The sequence below is a fragment of the Haliotis cracherodii genome, unplaced genomic scaffold (assembly GCF_022045235.1).
Source record: "Haliotis cracherodii isolate W230 unplaced genomic scaffold, xgHalCrac1.p SCAF_2, whole genome shotgun sequence".
In the NCBI taxonomy this organism is placed as follows: domain Eukaryota; kingdom Metazoa; phylum Mollusca; class Gastropoda; order Lepetellida; family Haliotidae; genus Haliotis; species Haliotis cracherodii.
This window is the reverse complement of record NW_027266275.1, coordinates 81643210-81662974: the sequence shown is the minus strand read 5'-3', so window position 1 is coordinate 81662974 and position 19765 is coordinate 81643210. Positions and strand designations below refer to the sequence as shown.

Genomic DNA, 19765 nt, shown 5'->3' with positions numbered 1-19765 from the left:
ATATCTTGTGGGAAAAAAAATACATGAACATAGATAGATTTGAGTGAAAAGTGTCAAAGCACTAAAACAAAAATATAGAAAATATTGGAATAAGAGGGTTACAAAATTTGGTTATCTTAGACATGAATACCTTGATCACGAACGTCGTCAAGTTGGGCAACTTCTGAACTCGATGAACTGAGCTTTTCTTCTTGCTCAGTCTTGATGACTGGGATCTCTGATGAAAATAAACTCTTCATGAATGCATATTAGGGCATACCAGTATATGATCTACGATACACATACCACAGTACTCACACAACATCCACTTGCTAGTGCATAAGCATTCCAAAATCTACTTGGACACAAAATGGACCAAATAATTCCATCAACATGCATGTCCTGCAAAGAGAAATGCAAATTAAACAGTGCAAAATAATTAAATATCAACTAAACTTGTATTCAGCAAAGAGTAGAGTAGAACTGTACAAAGGCAAATGGGTTGTTGTTGAAAATAAGGAAAGGGTTGTAATATTGAAGAAACTGGAAGAGAAGCAGGTGTGGAATGGCTAGGACTGCACACAAAGGCAGTTGAATCCTTATGATTTGTAGCAGAGGCATGCAAAGCGACATTCCAAATGGGTGTAAAGTAGCTTGATTGAACAGCTTCCTCCTCGGTATGATTCTTCTCTCATTCTACACAATCAAACCTCACAAAGTGCACTTTGCATACCGTCTCTCTTCCTTGTGCAAAAATGCTCATTCTTCATTCTTTCTACAGAATATATTGCTCTATATTGATCATGTGCTCCCAAACTCCAAGAGATGTAATACTGGGATGTATTGGAATGCGATGATGAATGAAAAAGGCAGAAACAACATCATGCAGCTCAAATGAAGGAAGCAGACATGCCATTGGTTGCTGGCGGCCACAATGACTCACCTTCGGGGCCAGTTGTCTCCCCCTGCTGATACAGCTGCTCATAGCTGGAGGAGTGACCAGCTGGTTGGAAGTGAAGGTCTGGGTGTTTGGTGTCAAAGTGGTCACCAATATCCAGTATTTGTTCAGAGTGTGTTGTTGTTTCAATGTTCATTCCTTGATAGAGTCTCTCATAACTAGATGTCATGACTGTCACTTCCTCTGAAGTTTCTTCAAAAGAGGACATTGGTGGGGCAGAAGGTTCTAGAGCTGGTTGTTCATTGAGTTCAGAGCTCAGAGTCGACATGGTGTTGTTTTCCACTGACTGGTCCAGAGTCTCCTTCTGGGCTTGTTCGCTGGAGGATTGTTCACTAGCATCAGGGGCTTCAGCACTACTGGTCCCCGTTGTGAATCCATCACTCAGAGGGTCTCGCATGAAGTCATCTCCAAAGCCAATTTTGGGTGGCATATCGGCATCTGAGATTGAATAGTGAATGCACATTTCCCTTTTTCAAGACTGCCATGGACATGTTATTGCATTAAGGAAATATGTTATCTTAAGACTAATTAGTTATATCAGACGGGAAACGTATAGATTTATTAGATTCTTAAAGACACCTTCCAAACAATAACTATGTTAGTATTGTTAAAATATTAAAGATTACTTTCAAAATTCAAATATAAACATTAGAGGATAAGATTCAAAAGATGTATGCCATTTATATACTGTGGTGAAAAAGCAGATATATGCTATAGCAATGACAGAAGCTAAAAGGTCAAACTATCTACCTTGGATATAGATAAGGTGTTCCTCCTGCAGAGCGTAGTCGGGTTCAGATTCATCAACTAGTGCTTTACTGAGTGTGTCCTGGTCTTGAGACGCAACAAGAGTAAACTCAGTGGGAGATGGAGGTCGGTCTTCATCATCTTCACTTTCTGATTCTGAATCAGTTGCTTCTTCTGATGACCTATCTTCATCAATTGTCTGATCTATTCCCAGAGCTTTCATTAACATGTCCTGATCATGGGATTGTACAAGAGTAAATTCAGAGGGTGAGGGAGGGCGATCTTCATCATCATCTCCAGAAGAGTACCCTCCAACCTTTGGTGGTTTTCTTGATTCAATAGATTGTTCAATGAATATCTGTTGGGATGTGTCAGCAGTAATTCTGCCTTCTGGTTCCATTTCATCATCGGCTGAAGCTCCTGTGATGTCAGATTCTTCAAAAAGATGTCTAGCTTCATATGAAAATTCTAGTGGAGACACTGCTCTTTCATTACTGTCAGAATGAACAACTGTTTTTTCCTGCACTGTATCAAGTTCATCGGGTTCAATGTCACTAGGTGTGCCTGACCTATCTTGCACCTCAGTGGAGGAGGATGGAAGGAGTGGGGCGTGGAGGGCAAGATAGACGCCATCTTGTGGGCTGGAAGGTCTGTCAGTCTCATTTCCTTGGGAAGGAGACTTTTCGGAAGAGGGGGCTTTGTCAGCAGTTTGGTCTGATATCAGAGATTCACCTCCTGCACCAACAATGTCCACCGAGGCACCACCACCTTCTCTATTGGAAGAATCACTGACTATTGTTTCTAGAGATTCCTCTAGGAAGGATTCCTTTCTATCAATAAATGTCTCTTCAAAGGAAGCTTCTTCAGACTTGTCATCTTCTCTGTCAAATTCAGGTTTGTCATCAAAACTGATAAGTGCTTCAGTTTTGAAGTCAGTAGATGTTCTTACTTCTTCTGTGAATTCCTCCCTACGATCTACAAACTGCTCTGACTCAGCCACCTCTGGTTCATGGACATCATCTAAATCTGCTGGTTCATAAATGGAAGTTGTCATTGATGATTCAAAGGAAGTCACTGCAGCGAAATCCTGTGTTTGCTTATAGGGAATAAAGAACTCTTCTTCAGCAGGTTCAGACTGACCATCCTCATCTTTGAAGTCTGTTTCATCAGGTAGGTAATCATCTTCAATATCCTTTTCTTCAGGGGTCTGGTCTGGCATGTGGGCTGGCACATCTTCATCAGAAAAGTAGCTTGTTGCATGTTCAACTATGGTTTCTTTTTGTGTGAATGAGAAACTTTCAAATGAAGTTTCCGTGACAGTTTGCGATTGTTCAGCAATCCTATCATCTTTGAGTTCAACTTCTTGCTGTATCATTTCTTCCTTTTTGTCCAGGACCTGTTCTTCATATGCAACTGTTTCTTCCAGCTTACTAGGACTAACATCTTCATCATCAAATTTTGCATCATCTGGAATAGTATCTGAGTCTGAGGTGGGTTCTCTGCTAGCCCCAAGGTCTTCTTCATCCGAAAAGTCTTCATCAGATTCTACAGCTTTCATGTCATCTGTTGTCCATGGGACTGCTTCAACAGGAATTGTTGGTTCAGCAGCAGTGATGAATTCCTCCCTTTGCTCCACCTGTTGTTGAGAATCAACTGATTCTGTTTCAATAGATTCTGCTCGTTCCCTTTCATCCATTGATTCAAGGGAGGTTGTGATGAGCTCTGCTTCAGCACAGGTAGGTTCAACATCCTTGTCCTCTTTCAATTCAAGTTCTTCTGGCTCTGGTCTTGTTTCTGTAGTATCAAGGTCGAGTTCAGATTTTACAAGAGTTGCGGTTTCTGTAGTGTCTATGTCGAGGTCAGATTTGATTAATGTTGAGGAAGTGTCTACCAGGATTTCTTCTTTTTCTGTGTAGGATTGATCTATAGATGATTCATAAAATGATTCTGTCATGACATCACTTGCTGCAAGGTCATACTTTCCTTCCTTCTGGGTGACTTCATCCCAATGTTTCAAAGAATCAAATTCTGATATTTCACTTTTAAGAGTTTCAGAAGTATGTACTTCTACATGCTGCACTGTTTCAGTGCGCATTTCAGAAAATTCGATCATAGATGATTTCTCAACCAAACTTTCTTTTTTCAGTTCATTTTCAATTTCATCAATGTCTTGTTTCATTTCTGACGCAGCCTTCTCTGGAAATATTTCAACTTTCACCTCTACTGAATCTTCATCCTCTGAAGAGGACATCCTTGCTTCTTCTACACAGACATCATGTTTCTCTTTATCTTCTTGGGTTTCGGCAAGCTCTTCTTCCTGTTCATCTAGATCTTTAATCACAGGAGACTCAATGTCTTTCTCATCAAGTTGTTGCTCTTCTTTTTCAGATTTGGGTTCATCTTCAGTTGGAGGCTCAAGCTCTGATGGTGTTGCCTTTCCAATCTGTTCTGGTGTCTCTGACACTAGGCGGTCAGTTTCTTGAGGCTCTGGTCTGTGTGGTCTCTCAGATACATCAGTTCCGACAACTTGCTCCTCCTCATGAGTTTGTTTCATAGGTTCTTCGGGTGTCAGTTCAGGTTCTTGTTCAAATGTTTCCTCAACTTGAGCATGCTCCAATTCAGGAGATGCTGATTCTCTGTACCCTTGCTCAATTGGTCCTTCAAAAGATGGTGTGTCTGAGAATTCATCAGCGTCTTCAGTTTCAGCCAACTTTTCTAACTCGGGCTCCTCTGTTTCAGCAAACTCTTCATCAACTTCCTCATCTTCAACTTGCTGTAAGTCAGTCAGTTCCAATGGCTCTTCCATCACAATCTGTTCCTGATGCACCTGGATTTGACTTGGTTCTTGTTGCTCCTCTGCAACGCCTTGAGACTGAGCAAATTCACTTGCAGAAAGTTTTCTCTCTTTCAGGTCTTCATCTGATAACTCAGAGGATCCACTCTTAAAATCAACTTCAACAGGTTCTCCTTCCATTTCAAAGGATGCCTGATCAACTATGCCTTGGTCAATTCTATTCTGGTATGAGGTATTATCCTCAACAGTTACAATTTCAACTTCAGACATGTCAAGTGCTGATCCAGGTTCTTTTAAACTATCACCATGTTCTGGTTCTTGAGCTGGTTCTCCAGGTTGCACATCCTCCAGTTTCTCTGTTTCTACAGGTGAAAACCGCTCTCTTTCAACAAGCTCTTCATCTGGTAATTGTTCCTTAGCAGTTAGTGCGGTTTCTTCAGTAAGTTGAGATTCTACAGTTGTTTCAGTGATCTGTTCAAAATGTTCGGTTTTGACAACTAAGTCTATCTGAGTGGCTTCAGTTGATACTACTTCCTCTTCAGGAAGAACAGTTGACACTGGTTCCTTTTCAGATGTTTCAGGTTCTTCTTTCACTTCCTCCACAGAAACCTGCATCAGCATTTCATCACTGGCTGCCATTAGTTCATCTTGTGAGAGTTCATCTTTCTCCAACATCTCCCAAGCTTCATCTTCACTCTCACTTTCAAGCTCATGCTCACTCACAAGAATTTCTTTTTCGGCTTGTACATGCTCAGCTAAGGAAAGTTTTTCCTCTTCACACACACTTTCAGTTTGTGGTTCACCTACTTCTGAAGCAAGTGGTTCAATTTCTTGTTCAGTTTTCTCTACAAACATTTCATCGTCAGAAGCTTCTGCATCTTCCTCCTTTTCTAGTTCTGGACTAACATCTAGTTTCTCAAAAGCCTCCTTATCTCTATCTAGATCTGAAACCTTTTCTGTTTCCTCATCTACTTGTTCTTCAAGAGGTGTTATGCTGTCATCAATAATTTGTCCCTCAATTTTTTCATAGGATTCTGACATTTCTGTCTCCTCATATTCATGTGTTCTCTCTGAGCTAACAACCACACTTGTGAACTTTTCAACTGTTTCTGTGACTTGGACATCCCTCTCTGGTATTTCCATTTCCTTGAATCTATCAGGTTCATCCACTTCAGGTTGGTCTTCATCATACTCTGCACCTTCATCAGTGTGAATTTGCTCCAGTTGTTCATGCTCAATATCATCATCAACTACAACCAATCCTTCATCGTCTTGAACATCAACAGGCTGTTCTTCAACCTTTTCTTCCATTAGTTCATCATATCCTTCATCTTCAGGAATGCACACGGCTGCAACAGCTTCTATTTCCTCTGCACGCTCTTGATCATCTTGTTCATGTTCAGGAGATGGTTCTTCCTGTTCAAGAACAGGCTGTTCATCAACAGATGATTCATCTTGTTGAGGTACTTCATCTTTTTGGGCTTCAGTGCTTTCTTCTTGTAGGTCTTCACCTACATGTTCAACAGTAATTCCCACACTGAAAGCAGACTCCTTCTGTTCAACCTTATCAGACGCTTCTTCAGCTTCTTTGTCGGATGCATCATGTTCATCTACATGCTCCTCCAAGAGTTCATGAGTCTGTCCTTCAAGCCTTTCTTCTGTAAATTGTTGTTCATCAGTAATTTCCTGTACCTGTTCAATGTCCACTCCATCAACACTCTCCTGTAATTTGTCTTTCTCCTCAAACATTTCAGGTTCTTCCACTTCAATTGTTATTTGCTCTGATAAAGCTGGTCTTTCTTCGTCTTCCTCTTCCTGTTTTGTCAAGACATGATCTACATCAGTCATTTGTGAAAATTGTGCATCCTCTGTGAATGTTTCTTCTTCATAATGAACAGCTGAGGAGACTGTCTCTGTGGTTTGGATCTGAATCATATCCTCAACTACTTCCTTGGACTCAGTTGGTTCTTCTTCCTCTTCCATTTTCTCAGCAGCTACTGGTTCAATAGCAGTGTCCTCAAAGGTTTCTTCAATCACTTCTTTAGGGGATTCTTGTGTAATTTCTGACATTGCTTCTGCAAGTTGCTGCTCAGTGACAGACTGCAATTCAGCATCTTGCATGTCATCTGTTTCCTCAGTAAGCTCAACATGGTGCTCTGCAGAAACTACCTCAACTCTATGGACATCAGGAACAGTTTCAGAAACATCTGACTCAGTGACTTCTTCCTTGCTAACTTCATGCATGAGTGTTGTTTCCTCATACTCTACAATTCTCTCAGACGCCACAGTCTCAGTGATTTGAGTTTCAATCAGCCTCTCCTGCACAATTTCTCTCTCTTCTTCAGGTTCATCTTCATCCTCAACTTTTCCAGCCGCAACTGTTTCTGATTTCAACATCTCAAATGTTTCCTCAATTACTTCTCTTGGATGTTCTTGTTCAACAGAAACAATGCTCTCTGCCTTCTCTTGTTCTACTGTATCCATGAAAGATTCGGGTGTTTCTTCCTCCTCAACTGTTTCAGCAACAACAGCTTCTGGCTCAACATCCTCAACTACTTCTTTGTATGCTTCCGGTTCTTCGAATGTTTCCTCAATAGCTTCTCGTGGACGTTCATGTTCAACAGAAACAATGCTCTCTGCCTTCTCTTGTTCAACTGTATCCATGAAAGATTCTGGTACTTCTTCCTCAACTGTTTCAGTAACAACAGCTTCTGGCTCAACATCCTCAACTACTTCTTTGTATGCTTCCGGTTCTTCAAATGTTTCCTCAATTACTTCTCTTGGATGTTCTTGTTCAACAGAAACAATGCTCTCTGCCTTCTCTTGTTCTACTGTATCCATGAAAGATTCTGGTACTTCTTCCTCAACTGATTCAGCAACAACAGCTTCTGACTCAACATCCTCAACTCCTTCTTTGTATGCTTCCGGTTCTTCAAATGTTTCCTCAATTACTTCTCGTGGATGTTCTTGTTCAACAGAAACAATGCTCTCTGCCTTCTCTTGTTCTACTGTATCCATGAAAGATTCGGGTGCTTCTTCCTCAACTGTTTCAGCAACAACAGCTTCTGGCACAACCTCCTCAACTACTTCTTTGTATGCTTCCGGTTCTTCAAATGTTTCCTCAATAGCTTCTCTTGGATGTTCTTGTTCAACAGAAACAATGCTCTCTGCCTTCTCTTGTTCTACTGTATCCATGAAAGATTCGGGTGTTTCTTCCTCCTCAACTGTTTCAGCAACAACAGCTTCTGACTCAACATCCTCAACTACTTCTTTGTATGCTTCCGGTTCTTCGAATGTTTCCTCAATAGCTTCTCGTGGACGTTCATGTTCAACAGAAACAATGCTCTCTGCCTTCTCTTGTTCAACTGTATCCATGAAAGATTCTGGTACTTCTTCCTCAACTGTTTCAGTAACAACAGCTTCTGGCTCAACATCCTCAACTACTTCTTTGTATGCTTCCGGTTCTTCAAATGTTTCCTCAATTACTTCTCTTGGATGTTCTTGTTCAACAGAAACAATGCTCTCTGCCTTCTCTTGTTCTACTGTATCCATGAAAGATTCGGGTGCTTCTTCCTCAACTGTTTCAGCAACAACAGCTTCTGGCTCAACATCCTCAACTACTTCTTTGTATGTTTCCGGTTCTTCAAATGTTTCCTCAATTACTTCTCTTGGATGTTCTTGTTCAACAGAAACAATGCTCTCTGCCTTCTTTGGTTCTACTGTATCCATGAAAGATTCGGGTGCTTCTTCCTCAACTGATTCAGCAACAACAGCTTCTGGCTCAACATCCTCAACTACTTCTTTGTATGCTTCCGGTTCTTCGAATGTTTCCTCAACAGCTTCTCGTGGACGTTCATGTTCAACAGAAACAATGCTCTCTGCCTTCTCTTGTTCAACTGTATCCATGAAAGATTCTGGTACTTCTTCCTCAACTGTTTCAGTAACAACAGCTTCTGGCTCAACATCCTCAACTACTTCTTTGTATGCTTCCGGTTCTTCGAATGTTTCCTCAATAGCTTCTCTTGGATGTTCTTGTTCAACAGAAACAATGCTCTCTGCCTTCTCTTGTTCTACTGTATCCATGAAAGATTCCGGTACTTCTTCCTCAACTGTTTCAGTAACAACAGCTTCTAGCTCAAACTCCTCAACTACTTCTTCGTGGGCTTCTGGTTGTTCAACAGAAGTAATTGTCTCAACATTCTCTTCTTCTACCAACTTTGTTATTTCTTCCTCTGGTCTTTCAGAAGTGAAGGTTTCTGCCATTGCCTCCTCAAATGTTTCTTCAGCTCCAACTGTAGGTGCTTCACGTTCATCAGTTTTAGGGAAAGATTCTGGTATTTCATAAACTCCCTGATCAACAGTTTCTACTACTGCCACTTCAAATGTCTCCTCTACTATCTCTCTGGAGGCTTCCTGCTCAACAGATGTTATCTTGGCATCCTGTTCATCAACTTGTTCAGTCTCAACTAAATGGGTTGTTACTTCTTCAGTGGATTCGATAGTTACATGAGCGGGTTCCATGTCAGATTCATGTATCATTTCTTGTTCTACTACCTCGACCTCCTCGGTCGCTTTGTCCACAAATATTAGTTCCGGGGTATCAGATGGTGCCTCAGCTTCTTCCGTTTCTGATTCACTTTCCTCCTGTTTGACAATAACAGCATCAACATCATCCTTTACATCCAAAACTTCACTTTCCACTACTCGTTCTGATGACACTGGCTCAATTACATGCTGTTCAAGTTGTTCTTCAACCATTTTCTCTTCTTTCAGAATCTCGGTTTCGTCGGGAGCTTGTTCAACAATTGTATCCTCAATCTCATCCACTGCAGATGTTTCTGGTAAAATCTCCTCCTCCTTTTCAATACTCTTAACTGCCTCCTGCTCAAGTTGCACCTCTGATCTGTCAGTTTCAGTAATGGTAGCTTCCTCAGTAACTGTTTCTTCAACCTTTTCAACAGTAACAAATTCAGTTTCTTTGTCTATAACAGTTTCTGTCACATCAACTGTATCTTCACAGATTTTCTCGGCTAATACAGTTTCTGTTACTGTCCCTTGGAATGTTGCCTCTTCCTGCTGAGTCTCTTCCTGTCCTTGTAGTTGCTCAGATGTGACATCTTCTTCCACTGCCTGTTCAAAGATTTCCTCAAGCTCTTGCTCAGATGCCATTTTCGGTTCTTCCCTATCTTCAGACACAATCTCTACTTCCAGAACCTTTTCCGAGGTTTCCTGGACATGGTCCTCGACTTGTTCATAAACTTCTTCAGTGACTACTTCAGTTGCAGCTTGCTGCTGAGATTCCTCAAACTGAACCTGCCCTTCCTGGACATGTGTTTCCTCCACTTCTTTCAACACTTCCTGTTCAATGTCTTGACTTTCAGTTTGTTCTTTAACCAATTCAGTTTCAGCTTGTTCAAATTCTTCATTATCTTCAGCTTGTTCCTCAACTTTCTCAGCTTTTACCTGTTCATCATATTCTACCAATACTTGTTTCTCTTGTTCTTCAACTTTGATAACCAATTCAGCTTCAGCTTGTTGGAATTCTTCAATTTCTTGACTTTCAGCATATTCATCTTTCTCAGCTGTGACCATGTCAGTCTCTACCTTGTCAATTTCCTTGATATCTAGCTGTTCTTCAGCTGGCTCTTTATCAGTAACAGTAATTTCTGATTCGACAAAGGTATCTTTGAACTCTTCTTGCTCAATCTGCTCTACAACTTGTTCATCTTTGGAAATTTCTGATTCTACAAAGGTATCTTTGAAGTCTACTTGCTCAATCTGCTCTACAACGTGTTCTTTTGAAACTGTCTCATCTTCAACCTCTGCCTCGTGGAATGTGTCCTCTTGCTCATCGAAACTAACAACCTGAGCAATAGTTACCCTTTCAGGTTCCTGTTGTGCAATATCCTTGACAACCTCCTCCTCTCTCTCCTCAATTTGCTCCACTGCTGGTGCAAATTCCTCCACATACTCCTCTGGTTTCACAGGCTCAGACAGTTCTGTGGCATCATCTACTTCCTGCCCTCTCTCTGCCCCTTCAACTCCCTCCAAAAGTTCTTGTTCAACCTCCTCCTTTACAGGCTCTTCTTCATCTTGTACTATCACTTCCCTCTCCTCCACCACCTCATGCACTTCCTCTTGTTCAGTAACAACATGGTCCCTTTGAACAGACACAAAAACTTCTTTGTGGTCCTCAGTGTAAATCTCTTTGGTTGTTTCCTCTGACAAAATATGTTCTTCAGAGTCATAAACAGTTTTCTGGTCCCTTTGGAATTCAAATGAATCCTCTTTGGTTTCTGATATACATTCATCAGGAATATCTTCCTGTTCATCAGGTGTTTTTTGAGTTGGAAATGTCTCATCTTCAATGGTCTTGGTCGGAGTTTCGGCTCTGCCCTCCTCAGTTTCATCGGGTTCTGAAACTTCATCATCAACAATCCTTTCAGTTTCTGTTACAATAATCTTTTCCTTTGAAATGATCTCTGTATCACCAAGGTCCTCCTTCTCCTCATATGTTTCAGACACATGTTCTGTTTTGACAGTTTCTATCCTTTCCTCTGTTGTGTGTACATGGACGGCAGACGCAACGGTTTCTGAGGTTTCCCTGGTTACAATCTCACTTACTTCCTCTTGATATTTGCTCTCTGAAACCTCTTTACCTGCTGCGCACAATCCCATAGCCAATCCAAGGGAAGGAGGCATTAAAAGAAGCAGAGGATGGGATTGTTAGTGAACCTATCGCTGTCTGACAGGACATTAATTTCGCTAAATAATCCAAGTATATACTCCTTATTATAAAAGATGACAGAGTGAGACAGAAAAAGAAAAAACTTAAATCTGCAGGACAAGTCTTACTAAATACACACTGGTAACGACTTGACTCACAATGAATCTACTGATACACATTGCGTCATCTGTAGTGAAATCTAAAACAACGATGTACTGTTGTCTAACTGGTCATATGAATATAAACATCTCAACTGGGCAGTAATTAATGCTTTCTCTGGGCTTTTTATTTTCCATCTTACTTTAAGAGTCTTTTGCCAGTAAAATGCTGCAATCATTCACAAACGTAACTAAAATATCGCACTGTTTTATATACAGTATTCTGACATAACCATTTCAACAGTCCACAGTTCAAGTTATGTACTTCTGAAAAGCAGCACATTTAGAATTCAAATGCTTTTATGGTATTTATTGGATATTTGATGATAAAATCAATTGTGATGACATTAATTTATCAGAACTGAGAAATAATCCACTTAATTCATTGGTGGAATAACATAACGTTTCCTAGATTTGATCTTCATCATTGGTAAAATGTCTGAATCTCATTGCTGCTGTAGTTGAAATACTGGGGATCTTAGCAAACAACCCGCCATGTTCATCATTATTCTCTTCCATACCCATAAATCTTGACTGGTTTTCTTTGAAAGTTTGCAACATTTACAGACAAGTTGACATCATCTACCTGTATACCTATGGTTCTATTTGTGTTTTGGTTCAGTGACATAAGGAAAGCCTTGGGCATTCCTGTAATGTATTACCACATTTGGTGATAAACAATATGGCTAAACAGGATTAAAATACAGGATTATAAATGTTGTAAATTGGCTTCCAAAGGATGAACTGGTTCTAACACAAACTATGTCAGGGGTCTAAACCAGGATTCTATCAAAACTATTAACAATTGCACAATAGGCAAACTATGTGTGGCTCTGTCCCTTATCTTTCAAATCTTTCAAACGTGTTAGATAAAATTTTAACAGTTTTAAGACGAAACGTATTGATATTTTTTAATCATTAGAACTGCATGGAGAAGGATAATCTTTAAAACTGTCTAACTGTTCACAAGGACCTTTCAAGAGAAATAGTCACCCAGGTGATCTTACCTCCAATTTCTGAATTCATATGACCAGCAGGCCATGCATGAAAACTAGATTAATGAAATTTGTGACATTTTTCAACTGAAAGTTACTGAAACATTTTTCAGACAACTAAAGGCCACGACTGTGACCAGTGCTATAACGGGTGCACGACACATGAAGGAAGACCACGGTCCTGAAACGAAGGCAAAACCACAATGTATGATTATTCTACAGATTACATTGAACATGGGTACAAAATAAATGGATACTGAAAAGAACAAGACCATACTGAGGTGTTGACAACATGCAGATGGTACCTTCTGTTTGGGCCTTTGGTTCCTCACTGGGAGCCGCCTCCACACCTAGGTTGAGAGATGTTCAAATGTTAGATAGATGCATAGGCATTCTAAAAGACGAGGCAATGGCAGGGGCCTAAAATTGGTTTAATTTTTTCTTTGAAGAAATTGTCAATTTTGAAAAGAGTGTTTTTATATTATGTCAATAAGATATTGAGATTAAAATTATTGGACAATCTTACAATATTACATAGCTACCAAAAGTTTGAAATGTTTTGGCACACAAGTTTACCTCATTTTAAGAGACAAAATTAGTGTTTGTTAAAACAATACTGTGTGTAGTGTACAACAGTATTATTACATATCACCTAGTAATACCTTTATTCAATGGAAAGGTATGCAGAATGTCTAAACTTATGCTCCTGATGCAGACTTTGTTGTTTTAAACTCTAAACTTTAAACAATTGGCAGCTATGTAATGGCAGTCCATTGAGATACATCTTGCGATTAGCTACTCAAATCAAATATTTCCCGGACATTGCCTCTGTAGTCTGTGAGTGCATATTCAGCCGACATGTTCCAGACATAGAATGAAGTGGGTGTACATCTGCCTAATTCACTATTGTTTTCACACGATTCAGTAGAACCTGCATTCTACCATTCAAGTAAAAGACAAGAATAAAAAAGCGAAATTTCAAAATAGCAATAAACAAAAATGTCCAACACAGATGGCAATACATTTCTTGCAGCCCCGTCCCATGCAATCCAGATGCTCCACACTGAAACTAGTTCTGATACCTCTGTGCCATTCTGGTTCCAGATCAGAACCGTCATGGTGTAGTAGTGGTCAAAGTATGCATCCTGATTCAGGAGTAGAATTTAGAAGCAGCCATTGCAATCTTGGATTGACTGGCATGCAATATACAACCATCAGCATTTACATGTGCATTCTGCATAATGCCACACAAAAGCATGAAACTGTAAAATTCAAATCTACACAGCAATAGTCGGCAAGTAAGGGTTGCTGCTAAACAACACTCTTCCCTGGTTCACAACATCAGTTGCATCAGATCTTCAAAAAATCTTGCTGGCATTGGTTACGTCATGAATTATTTTAAATACTGAAGAGCAAAAAGAGTTTTTATAAGAGGTCCTGAATAATCTCCTTTCAAAATGTTAATTAATAATTCATACTGATGATGATACTATGTTAGCTACGACTGTATTGTTACCTTCTCATACACACAAATTTCTAATTTGACACTTTAATACACAATACTGCCATGTGAACCAGGTCATGAAAAATCTGGTATATATGTAGGACAGCAAAAGCAGTAGCTGTAAGCTAAATGTTGCAAGACCACCCCTGGGGGATGCATATTGGTAGATTCACTGAGAGTTCTGTGCCATACACCCATTCGACTACACAGTTATTTTGCAGTTCTTTCGCAAAATTGAATGCTTCTTTTTGCTTTGATTAGATACAGACATTTTGACAACTTTTGACTGCTTCAGAAAAAGAATGTTAGTTTCAATACATAATTAAAATGTTAGTTAAAAAATTAAAAACTAAAAATTTGGCAGGAAAAATAAGAGGCTTTAATGTAAGGAAAGTGTGAAATTTGTGTCCTGCAATAAAATTCACAAAGAGTTGAAATCATTAACTGTGAAAGCTGAGAAAATTAGCAGAAAAAAAATTCCTCAATTTATCCCAATACAAATCCATTGGACAAAAGACTGTGCTCATTGAAGAAGTGCTGGTTAGTTACGAAATAATACCCATAAACATAACCCAATCCCAAAACAAGATAATGTGCTAGACAGTGGAAATCAAACTACCCATAACCAAATCGTTAAAGAAAGTTCTGTAACAGATAAAGTTAAAAGAAAGGCTGCATATTTCTGAAACAGTCAAAAGTACTGAGATCCACATCCTCAAGGGTGTAGGGTCTCCGCTAACCTTTCGAATCAGATTCTTGTACGATTCCGTAGCAAGATATATAATCATCTTCATCAGGGGGGGTGCTGAGATCTTCCGTAATGGTAATGACAGGTGTGTCTGGCGCACCATTCTCGAAACTCGCTGAAACAACAAAAATACCAAAGGAGGGTGATAATCCCTCGGTCTTTTAATTCGTATCTACTGACGAAGGCAACTCCCCTGGGATGCAACAAACGTCAGGCAAAATTTTTGAAAATTGCAATTTTTCTAAATCTGTTTTTGGTCTATGATAGTAAACTGAACATGTTATGGATTACTCATGGGGGTTAGGGACAAATGGTAGAAGGCTATCTAAAGCTAAACACACACAAGATAAAGAGGAAAAACACGAAGAGAGACACATATACAATTAATGCCTCTTCAAGTATACTGACAAGCACATGCAAAGAATGTCTTAAAAACTCAACATATCACAACTTAATGTTTGACACAAGCAAAGAAAGTCGGAGTCAGTTGTGCTTTGTATTTGTGTGATGTTGTCTTTACATGTATTATTATCTAATTTATTGTTCATTTTATTGATATTTTATGAATATTACTGAAAAACAACGAATCTAATGTTTATGTTGCTTTTTCAATGACTGTAAATCTGAGGCATTATATTAACTATCATAAGCATGTAAACCCTATTTAATCAAAGGTGGAAATCTTCCTGAGGAGAAACTGCTTCCCTCAGAACTCGTTAGAGGTGAGTCTATGTTACCATGCTTCTACGTAACTCATGACAATAGAATGGCTGTAACTAAATACATATACACTCCATCTGTTCAAACACTGTTCTAGCCCAAGAAAATATCACAAAGACTATCACTCCGGCCATGTTAAGTTCAACAAAATGAGTCAGTTGGTGGTATCATTTGAACCAAACAATAAACTGTTGTTAGGAAATTGCTTCTCATGGGTACTGAACAAGTTGTTAGGATATTGGCATGGTCATGCCATTTCACACGCAAGATGCACAGAAAACAAGCTCTGCCCACCTTCAACCTCAACATGGTCTGGTTGCCATGTTACCTTCTTAACTTGCCGCTTAGCCAAGCCACTGTCAGTCAACTCACGGCACTCTAAACCCAACAAGAAACAACACTCTGCATTGAATGCTAGACCTTACTATGGAAGCTGTTGAGTGAAATTGAAGATTCAACTAAACACAAGAACTCGTCATGCACATGTTCATCTTCAAAATACCCTAATTTTGACTTATTATGCTATTTCTTCAGCAAATTTGTTATCATGTTCAACCCTAGTGTCTTCAATAATTGTGTATGGTGTTGTGTCTCTTAAAGGTGTGCTAATATTTCAAATGTGAGCCTCAGAAACCTACACTTGTTGACATCAAATCATAATCACTTTGACACTTACAATTTACATCAAAGATGTCCTACTTCGTCCTATATAGCATAGTTGATAATACCTGTCATCAAGGATATATACCATTATATACAACCCTTACCAAATGTGTTAGTTGATAAGTAGTCTCCCCACAAACCTCACAACAGTTTACAACAATCAACATGCAGTGCTATAGCTTGACACTATAGTGTTCACTGTATACTGGATAATAATCTGAACTCATCTACAACCATAGAAGACATCCTACTGCAAAGCCATACAGGTCAATGTTACTCTGTCACAAGACAATGGATAATCGCTGAAGCACCACTAAGCAGCGATATATCATGATACATGTCCCTAGGAGCCACCAACCATTTTAAGCCCTCATAATAAGCAGAATATTTTTCATCACAAGGACGCAGATCTGTTCTCAAAGAACTTTAGGAACAAAAGCCAACACAGCCATTAAGATACAACAATCATATCTTCACATCCAATCTAGCCATACCTGATTGATGAATCACTCTGAAGCAAGTGAAAACTAAGCAAATGTCATTCTCAAGCTGAATCTCTACAAGGAACAGACAACCAGCTTCATCTGGCCACAGCAAACTGAAATGCTACCATCTACCCTGTACCTATGACCCTGAGCTCCACAGCACCTCTGTATTACCTGGTGTCCCGAAGCTGTCTGGAGTATCATCCAGGACAGTCCTCTGCTGGAGAATTCCCTTCCTCTCCGAGTCCTCCCTCAGTTCCAGGGTGTCCTCTACAATGCCACCATGACGAAACTCCTCAAAATGGGCAACTCTCTCTCTCGTCTGGACAGGCACGTGACCTGTGGTATCGTAAGGTATGGCTTCTCCTTGTACAAAGGAACCTGGATGTGGACTTGGCGTCACTGCAACTTCTTCCACTCTGCGAGACTCCTCAGACTCATCAATTGACCCAGACCTAGATCTGACTGTCCGTTTTTCTTCACTGATGAGGAGTTTGTTTGTAACGACCGTCCCATCATCCAGGATCTCCTGAAATTCTGCCATGTTGGCAATCATCTGGCCAGACAGTTCATCGTCATCTGACTCCGAATCTTGTCCAGCAATGAAAGCTGATACGGTCCCAGGGATAACCTCTTCAATCTCATAGTCTTCCTCCTCCAGTGTGCCCGAGTCCTCATCAAAAGACTGCTGATGGGTCTTGATGTGGTGCACCATTCTGTTCATTATGACATGCCTCTTAACCGTCTTCCCATCAGGCAGCACATGCTCAACTTCCTCTTCCTCGGTCACACATGTGGGAGGAGCAACGAAAGTCTCAAGCATGTTTTCTCTTTTTGAACCAGGAATAACCACTTCCCGATCGTAAAGAGACTTTTCCTCCTCGTCTACGGACAGGGTCCTTGTCACATGCTTCAAAGATTGCTTTCTGACCGTATGTGTGTGGTGTACTGTGCCATCTGGCAGGACCTCCTCATACTCCTGTACCTCTTCCCTGTCATGAGCAGGTCCCTCAGACTCCACAAGTTCCATCACACGTGCTCCAACACTCTTACCTTGGTGATGGATCTTGCGATGCTTAACCTTAGTTCCATCAGGAAGAACCTCCTCATACATAGTGTCTTGTGATGACAGACTAGGATCGAAAACTTGATCGAAAACTGGAAATCAGAGAAAGTGGGGCATTGTGAGAACAAGTAACTAGACTAAACCGCAAACAATGGCAGCTGCCGACTGCACACGTGCTGGCCAACACACAGTGAAGACTCCTAGTGTCTACACTAGGTCCAATACATTACAGGGAGTCATTCCAATACTACAGCACAAACCACACTGTTAGCAAACTACCGCAAACCCTGCTGAAAGACACCCGCGGGAAACTGAGGAAACCCGAGGGAACCAGGCACCTGGTTTATTGGGGTGCTGAGGACAGACTGGGAAGGGGGAGAATTGGTGGGGATTGCTGGGTCCTGAGGAGGATTGTCCCATCACCAAGGCAAAGCATGTACATGGCAATTATACAGGTCAGGTATGAGCTTGGTTAGTGCGTCAAACTCAATCTATCCCTCATTTCAATGGTTTAGTATATAAGTATAGGTAGTAAAGCATTGCTTTGCTGTTGTCGTGAGTAAAAGCCTCTTAAATAAATTGTTTATTACCGGAAATTTGTCGTGCAAGTAGTAATGTATATTTATGTAGCGTAACCTCTCAGATGGTAAACAACAACAAGCAGAGTCGGAAGACGTGAAAACCATCTCCGCAGCAAATGTGACAACAGCTCCGCAGCAAATGTGACAACAGCAAAAAATTACAGGCTTCTACTCTAATACATGGCATGTACAGTGTTAGTAAATACACAAAGCATGCAAACTTTGGTGAACTTTGTTCTAGCAAATCTTATTGTGAGGCAGTGTTTAATTTACTCTTTTACCATCTTCTCAAGCAAAAGCCTATTCTGAAGCATTTCAACAACAGTTGTGCTTGCTAGTCAAAACATCACTTATTATCAACAAATATACATTTATCAAAATTACAACGTTAACAAGCTCAAGCTAACAGCAAACTAGAAATCTATAATTCAAATCAACACTTTTCAGTATTGATCTCTGTAAAAAAATCAAAATCAAATCAAAATCAAACATATTTACCAAATACAAAATCTCTGTGATTGAAATGGTAAATCCTGTTTTAAGACCTGATGCAAAATGATCAGACTCTTTGATGACAATGTCAAGTCCTATGTAATAGTTACACAGTTAATGGCAACAGTATGTTCAGCAAGGTAGGTTGTATGGTTTGTAAAGCCCCATGTCATCCCATAGTTAGGTGAGGGATTCCTGGGTAGTACAAGGTGCAGTTGGTCTTAGGCTTGGACGGTTAAGGCTTGAAGCACTTGGTAAGGGTTTGGTAGAATTCAAAATTTAAAATTACCTGCCGATGATGAAACCACCTTTCCTATTCTTCACAAATGTCCATTATGGTGTTGGCTTGTTTTCAGCTTTGTGTCTAGATTACATGTCTTGTTGGCATATCATAGAGTTAAACATGTGATCGCCATGGCCAGGCTATATTTTCCTTCAGATATTGTATCCATTAAATACATGAATTTGCTCTTTCATCAAGTTTTGTTTGGACAGATGTCAAATAACAATATATACACTCCAATATCTTTACAGCACAACAAGCTGTAATTTGTTATATTCAAACTGATTATAACTGTAATAGTTTTTAACAAAACTATGTGTGTGTATGTAACATACTGCATGAGTACAATATAAAAAAGAGAGTAAAATCTAAAAAAAATCATGAATGTACCACAAACGTTTTTGTACTCAAATTTGCAGATACAAAAATAAAGAAACCTAAAATAATTCCATGCGCAGAAATGATTTTATCTCTGTGTTGCGACATATGTATGTCATGTTTTAAGTGATATGAGAATGATGCAGATGAGGAAATGAACAAAGGCAAAGTTGATCATACGGAAATATATAATGACAATGCATGAACAAAACATGACTGGCATGCAAACAGCTTGGCCCATGCTACAGAAATGAGGAACTCAACGGTCAAGATATGTCCTCAAGTTGTAGGGAGTATGATGTACGGCCATAAACATATGCTTACACAAACATGTCATGTTAGGGGTTAGATATCACCCAAAACCCTTCCTTCTGCCATGAACTAATAAGATAAACCTGTGTAGCCTAAACATGAGCCACACTTCTTCCAAAAGCTGAAGGTGACGACAAAATGGCACATATGCTATTTTATTTGATTATTGAAAATG

General features: G+C 39.9%; 1 protein-coding gene across 50 annotated transcripts in view; it reads right to left on the bottom strand.

Moving 5' to 3' along the window:
- LOC139468586 (ankyrin-2-like) overlaps positions 1 to 19765 on the bottom strand; it is a 211406-nt gene that overhangs the window by 17332 nt on the left and 174309 nt on the right. For 30 of the 50 annotated variants that reach the window (XM_071250662.1, XM_071250670.1, XM_071250664.1 and 27 more), the window contains 6 exons: positions 16653 to 17636; positions 14603 to 14725; positions 12664 to 12708; positions 1688 to 11140; positions 923 to 1375; positions 131 to 217 (listed from right to left, as the gene is read on the bottom strand). In XM_071250662.1, coding sequence (XP_071106763.1) covers positions 131 to 217; positions 923 to 1375; positions 1688 to 11140; positions 12664 to 12708; positions 14603 to 14725; positions 16653 to 17636 — 11145 coding nt within the window. Of the gene's footprint in view, positions 1 to 130; positions 218 to 922; positions 1376 to 1687; positions 11141 to 12663; positions 12709 to 14602; positions 14726 to 15624; positions 15709 to 16652; positions 17637 to 19765 lie in introns of all 50 variants that reach the window. The other 20 variants (XM_071250705.1, XM_071250706.1, XM_071250707.1 and 17 more) reach the window with 14 other exon arrangements.